This window comes from Alligator sinensis, unplaced genomic scaffold (genome assembly GCF_000455745.1).
Source record: "Alligator sinensis unplaced genomic scaffold, ASM45574v1 scaffold203_1, whole genome shotgun sequence".
Classification (NCBI taxonomy): Eukaryota; Metazoa; Chordata; order Crocodylia; family Alligatoridae; genus Alligator; species Alligator sinensis.
The window spans coordinates 790,063-797,159 of record NW_005841949.1 but is presented as its reverse complement, the minus strand read 5'-3'; the positions used below and the strand labels follow the sequence as shown (position 1 = coordinate 797,159).

General features: G+C 47.7%; 1 protein-coding gene across 1 annotated transcript in view; it reads right to left on the bottom strand.

The window, feature by feature from the left end:
- Positions 1 to 4,150, bottom strand: part of FA2H (fatty acid 2-hydroxylase) — a 94,544-nt gene extending 90,394 nt beyond the window's left edge. The window contains exons 1-2 of the mRNA XM_006020184.2: positions 4,147 to 4,150; positions 3,724 to 3,776 (exon numbers count right to left, since the gene is read on the bottom strand). Of these exons, the coding sequence (XP_006020246.2) occupies positions 3,724 to 3,776; positions 4,147 to 4,150 (57 nt within the window). The remainder of the gene's footprint in view (positions 1 to 3,723; positions 3,777 to 4,146) is intronic.
- Positions 4,151 to 7,097: the final 2,947 nt, after the last annotated feature.

Below are 7,097 nucleotides of genomic sequence, written 5' to 3'. Positions count from 1 at the left end.
GCCCCAAACGGCCCATTCCAAAGGCAGCGGGTGCCCTTCGCTCCAGGGCAAACCCCAAGGACAGTTTTCCTCAGCTGGGCCCACAGTTGAAGGCAGGCGGCCTCAGCTTTCCTCAGGGTCCAAACACGGGGCCCCCCTCTCATGGACCAGCAAGAAACTGACACTTAGAAGGCCCTGCTTTGACGGTCCCACTTTGAGCAGGGGTTGGACTAGATCAGTGGTTCTCAAAACTTTTTTGTACCATGACCTATTTGTAACATCAATGACCAGTCCCAACCCAGTGCCCCTCACTTGTGACCCACCGCCCCCAGGCCTCAGCCCTCCCCAGTGTGTGGGGTAGAGGGTGGGTATGGAGGCACAGGGGGCTGCAAGCAGCCCCTGCCAGCCTGGAACTGTGCTGGCCTGCAAGGGAAAAACCACCGTTTCCCATGTTCTCCTTCAAAGAAGAATCCATTTTTAAAGTTTCTTTGTGACCTTTTCATATATTGTTGCAACCCCACAGGACTAGATAACCTCCTGATGTCCCTTCCAGCCCTAATTTTCTGTGATTCTGAGATCCGCAGCGAGTGGCAGCAGACCTCTACACAACGCAAAGCCACACCTTCCCTCACAGCCTTTAAAGTTTCGTCAGAGGGAAGGTGAAACAGTAGCTTAGTACGTGACTGCTCAAGTGACTGACTCATGTTTATTGGATATGAATCTGCACATTTGCAAAGGCCACAAATTAGTCCCACACCCTCTCCAGGTGCCACGCCTCTCCCTTTGCCCCGTTCTGCTTTCTGCTCCTTGTTCTGTCCTCCCTGACCAATCTGCAACTCCTTTCTCCTCTCTGCCCTACCTGCTACTGAACTGCCTGTTCCCTCTCTGATATGGTGCATGCCACACAGGCAGCCTGTGTCACTTGTGGCTCCCGTACCACAGGTTGGCTGTCCCTATCCTAGAGGATATGCTGAAGGACAGATTGGTTTGTGGTACTTTATTGCTAATAGCAATAGCAATATCGTCATTAAGGGAGTAATGTCATCCTACACTGGAACCAATAACAAGGATCCTCAAACAATGATAACCTGTACTTGAAGAGGTTTGGACATGGTGAGATATATTACCAAACCTCTGCTCCTGGCTTTCAAATAAGCTACACACCTGTTCCAGCTTGTCATCAGAAACAAACTCCCTGCTGGCCAGCAAACCCCAAGAAGTACATGCCACTATCATAAGAACAGAAGCAAAACCTATCAGCACATCTTCACTGCCATCACAATCAACACTCACCAGAATGAAACCATCAGAATCTATGAATCCTACATGTTTATCATAGCATGTGGTACACCTCATCTAGTGCACTAAATGGCCTCATAGAAACATTGTGGGTAAAACTAAACAACTGCTAAGTTCTAGAGTGAGCAATCACAGAAAAAAGATAAAGGATCACCAAAGAGTATAAGTAACCATGCTCAAAAGAACAAGCCTAATTACACAGCTGGACTAAACAGGACCTAGTATGCACATAAGTGGCACTAAGGCTAGCCACTAGAAATCTACAGTGCTGAATGAAATGGATCAGCTGTGCCATGATGTGTTGAGGCACAGCTGATTTGCTTCACTGGATGAAATGGACATCACCCCTTGCTCTGCCCTTGATGGTGCAGGACAAGGGCAATGTGGTCTCCAGAGGCAGTTTTGTCTGAGCAGGGAAAAGGCTCCCTTTCCCCACTCAGTCAGCCTCATCCCTTGTGATGACAGGAGTAAGTGTGGCTGTGTGGGGAAAAGCCCTGTTATTTTAACTCAGCCAGACCCATCTCCTTCAATCATGGGGAACAAGTCTGACTGAGCAGGATACAGGACTGGGTAAGTGGGGTGCCTTTCTGTAAGCAGGGAAAGTGGGCAGGTACTATGGGGACTTGAGGGGCCAGAGGATCTGGAGAGTGCGATCAGCTCAGGCTGCCCCTACTCTTCCACCACAGAGCTAATAAAGGTCTGCTGCAATCAAGCAGCAGGGCCTATTACTACTTTCTGTTACACCACTGTTTTCCCTTTGATGTGGTGTGACAAAAGATAATGACATCTATTTGCTCATAATTTGTGCTGCTATAAAGATTTTTATGGTGGCACAAATGAGACATTTGTTTCCACCCTAAGTGCTGCTAATGCATCTATAGTTAATCATGTAAGTAACACACAGGTGCTTTTAGGCACAACTGGTAGTTGGATGGTTTCACAGAGAATGCCTACAGAAGGGGTGGCACAAGAATTCCTGAGCCTGCCAAGTAGGTCTGTATTATTACAGGCAAGCCTGGATAATGACAAGTGATTATCACTTGAAAGAGGTGTGTCCACTTATTTACATTATTAAATAGTTAATTTAATAAATATAACCATTTACATTTTAAAATAATGAAATTAATTTAATTTAAAACTAATTCTTAGTTTACAGCCTGTCTAAAGTTAACTGAAGGCAGGGTTGAAGGGATTAACAGAATTGTATGAAATGAAGCCATGTTGTATGAAGTGTGCTGTCCCACCCCGATCTTGCAAAAGATAAAAGGATAACCAGTGTATGATTCCCATGTTATCTCTACAGTTTTTTTCAAAAGACAGGTAAAAACATTTGCTATGTTCCAGTTAGCACTTGGCTGTATTTAATGAAAGACTGTATATGTTTGTGAGGGACTTGGCAATTTCAGTCTTGAGAACTCTTTGGATAAAACTCATCCCTCAATTCAGTCACCTCAGTGTTGTCACAACCCAAAGGGTGTGATTTTTGTTTTTGTGTGCTTCGGCACTGCTAAATTGTTCCCACTAAATTATAGCTTCTTTGCACAGTGGAGTTTTCTGCTGCAAAAGAGAACCCCGGTGCAAGGGAGAATTTCCCGCCAATTTGAAGCTTTCCTTGCAGGGTGCATTTCTTTGTTGCAGCACAGAAATGCTCGTTGCAAAGAGTTCCTGCCATTTGTATGCTAATTTGAGCCCCATTATTGACCAGTTCTAAATTATTCACACATGGCGGCTAGTGATTGGCTTGCTAGCCGTATAAAAGGCTTGAGTGGTTTCTGCCCAAGTTGGAGGGCTCCATGAACACTGGAAGGAGGAGACTTCATGCTGTGTGAAGATCTCTAAGCGCTGTGGATCCTTACGGACCCAACGCATTTCAAGCAGGCAACAGAGGTCTGATCAGCCTCTAGCCTCTCCCCGTCGCCGATAGACTCCTAGACGTATCCCTCCCTGCGCGCAAAAGAACCAGACCCACGAAGCCTAGCAAACTTCGTGTGGATGAGTGAGCAGAAGGACCCACGGAGCCTAGCAAACTTCGTGTGAGTTTATTCAAAGCTCTTTCGGACGAGTACTTTCTTCGGTTGACACGACGGGCTCACGTGTTTAGAGCCCTCAGCCGGATTGGGCTAGAGTTCACGAGTTTAGAACTCTTGTCCGCTTCTCTTTCCTGTCTGTAACCGCAACTCAAGCAAGTTTTCCAGCCTATACCATGACTATCTTTGGTGTAAGTAAACAATCTTTAAAACTACCGCTAAGCGTTTGTGCCTAATTCCAGCTCATCGCCCTCCCTCTCCGATCCAGCGTGCCCGGGCTGCTGGCCACAGCCCGCGTGCAGCACGGAAAAGGGCTCGGGTCGCTCCCGGCCCGCACAAGTGTCTAAGAATAAATCTTCTAAAGGCTGCAAACAAATGTCACTTCTGTACTACCATAATAGTTGAAGTAGAATCTCACCTTGAATGTTTCATTTGCATCACTCTTAACCAGTATAACAGGGTGGTCTGGCCCTTTAGGAAGGAACAATCAGCCCTGTTGAGGAATTCCAGCTCTGGGGCATTTGGATAGTGAGGGAGTGTCCTGCTGGGAGTTTAAAACCCTAGGGGAGAGAGCAGAATGGGAGCAAACTGTGAGGAAATAGTTTGTAAGCCAGAGACAAGCTGTGAACAGAACAAGCCCATGATTTTTCATTACAGGATTCTATTATCAGTTATTCAAACTTTTACCAAATTTTATCCATTAGATCTCAGATTTCCCATGCTACATGTCTGCTTTCAAGTGATTTCACTTGTGTCTACACATGATCACCAGCGATGTCACTATAGCAGCACATTCCCCGGGTATACTGTGTAACTACAATGACATGGCAGCAAAATTTACCCATGTGCCGTGCACACAGCACAGTAGCCACACAACATGTATACGTGCCCCAAAAATCCTAGTTTTCAGGTGCTTGGTAGGCATCAGAATTTGGCACCTAAATACTCTAAAGATTCCCTCTGCACTGAGCATACAAAAGTATCTTCCTATCTCCACACAGCTCCTCAGTACAGTCCCACCCCTTGTTAAGGCCATGGCTCCTCGCTCCTCTGCAACCCACTCACTCACTTGCAGGAGGAGAGTGCTGGAGTCACACAAGAGGCCGTCTCCATCTTCTCCCTTCCTGTCCTTGATATCACAGTGTACCTGGTTGCTTCTTCTCTCTTTGCTTCCCTGCCTCCTTCGCTATCCTTCTTCCCACTTCTTGAAAAAGGAAAGCCAAGGGCCTTTTGACAGCTGGCTCTGGCACTGTGCAGCCCAAATTCATCCCCAGAACAGGTCTAGCCTATACACTGGCTGAGGCATGGGTCCTGTGGAAAAAAACAGCAGGTGATCCTGTAAGCAGGTAGGCTCACAATATTCACATTGTATAAAGGAACCAAATTAAGGCTGTACATGCAGCTTTAATTTTGGCAGCTCGTAACCTTGCAGCACTCACCTGGTATGTTTTAATGGACCTCTTTGGGCATGTCCTTAAAGAAAAGGGTCACTCCAACCCTGACACAAAACCCAGGACATAACATATCCTAACCTGAGAACTATTTGGATGTTACTCTTTCTTCATAACACTGTCACTTCAGTGTCTTAAGAATCACTGTTACTCGGAAGTCAGGGTAAGAAATTTCCTCAATGATCATAGTTGTTAAGAATGATACAAACAAAGCTTTCAGGGCCAAATTTTTTTTCCCCTGTTAGGTGCCTAAGTGTAAAAGTGCATGTGTAGACTGAATCTGTCCTTGTGGAAGAGAAGGCAAGACAGCAGTTTTTCAGATACCTGAAGGGCTGCTATAAAGAAAGAGAATGCCTTTTCTTTTTTTGTGCCTACAGGCATTTAGGGCCCTGCTCTAACTCATGGCACTACCCTGGATTGGGAGAAGCCAGACTGGGCTCGTGAGGCAAGGGGGGCTCCTTTTCATCACCCACCCACGCCTCTTGACAGTGGCAGTAGTAACTGCCAGCTCGGCTTTGCCTGGTGGAGGGGTGCGGGCGGGGCATGGAGCCCCCTTGCCTCATGGGCCTGGCTCAGCTCCCCCCAGTACCCCAGCCAGGGTAGCTGGGGGGCACAAGGTGAGGGGGCTCCATTCCACTCTGCCCGCCCTCCCAGCTCCAGCCAAGCCCAGCTGGCAACTGCCTGCTGCTCCCTCCCCCCCGCCCCTTTCCTTGCTGACAACCCCACAAAGCATGAAAAATTAACTCTGGAGGGAATACAAGCTCCCTAAAGTGCTCTGCTTTAGAGCACCTTCATCTAATACCTCATTTGAGAATGGTTAATTTTTCTCACAATTAGCTATTTTAAAAGTGCTCTGCAGCCATGCACATGTTACATCACAGCCATAGAGAATTATCAGGGGCCTGATTGCACAAAAAATGTAACCTGTGTAAGCATCCTTTGTTGCTGCAGAGAACAGGATGCAGATCAATGGCTTGTAGTTGCAACCAAGTAGGTTTAGATTGTATGTAAGGAGCTGGTCCCTTAACTAGTGAACTTGCTGCCTTTGGCCCTCAGGGACACCAGCTGGTCCAAACAAAAGAAACAAAGGAGGCACCTAAACTTGTAGCCCTTCTGCAGGCTTCAGGAGAGGTCCTTTCACTCTGCCCCTTCCTGTTGGTGAGCTTCCCTGGGTTTCAGTCCACCTCCTGCTTGTGGACTTCTTCCCTCCAGCTCTCCCTCTCCGTGGGGCTTTTAACTGCCAGCAGATACTCCCTGAGTGGCTAACTGCCCATAGCTAGGGTCATAGCACAGGCAGTCTGCTCCCTCTTAAAGGGCCTGACTTTTCTTTTACACCCCAAAAAATTACACAGATAAAACCTGGTGGCAGCATGGGCCCCAGCAGCTACTGGATGGTCCCACTTGTCCATTAAATTTCAGGGCAACATGAAAAGCCTCAAAGATGCTCTCTGTCTTCAGGCTCAAGGCAGACATGAGGCAATCCATGGACTCCTGTTCCACCTTTGTGAACAACCTGAGAGTTTTTTATATGCTCAGCAAAGTCCATCTAGCATTCCTGGGTCTCTGCAGCTCAAACAGCAGCATGCTATAACTCCTTCATCCCTTGCCTGACCATCATCAAGCATTGACAGTGGTATATCTGCTCTTCCTCCCTTCATTGCCTAGCCTGCACAAGCCAGGAGTGGCTAGCCTCCACCAGAAAAGTCAGTATGTCCATCTTTGCATGGACACAGGAAGCTTTCTAGGCACCAGTCTTTGAGCTCACCCTTGAGCTGTTTTCTGGTCCTGAGGTACCATTGCTGCTATTTGCAGGCATTGGGCCTGAAAGTAAAGGACGATGAACACCATTGCTCTAATAGCATGAAGAACTCCCCAGCCCAAGTTGCAACTTGCAAGGCCATCCCGTCAGCAGACAAGCTCACTTACCCTGCAGATTCTCAATATGGTAAGTTCACTCTTTCTTTTGCTCCCTAGAGACCCAGGAAAGTGGGGGATATGTTTGGGCAGCCATGCACAAACAATCCTGGGGTACAGCAACTCCCATGGGGGCTGTGAAACACAGGAGGCTAGCTGAGATGGGTGGGGGTAAGGCTATGCTTGGTGAGGCATACTCTGTTCCTTTAGGTTAGTGCTGGGGTCTGTTGCCTTGGGACCTCCTAACACCCTCTGTCTATATCAGTCACAGGATGCCAGCACCCTGGCACATATCACCCTGATCCATCTGATCCCACAGCAGAGGCAGCACCCTTTCATTGCTGAGCAAGGCAGTCCTCCAGTCTTTGCTTGCCTCTTACTGCAAGAGATGGTGGTCCCTGATGACTGACTCCTGGAGAGGGCTGCA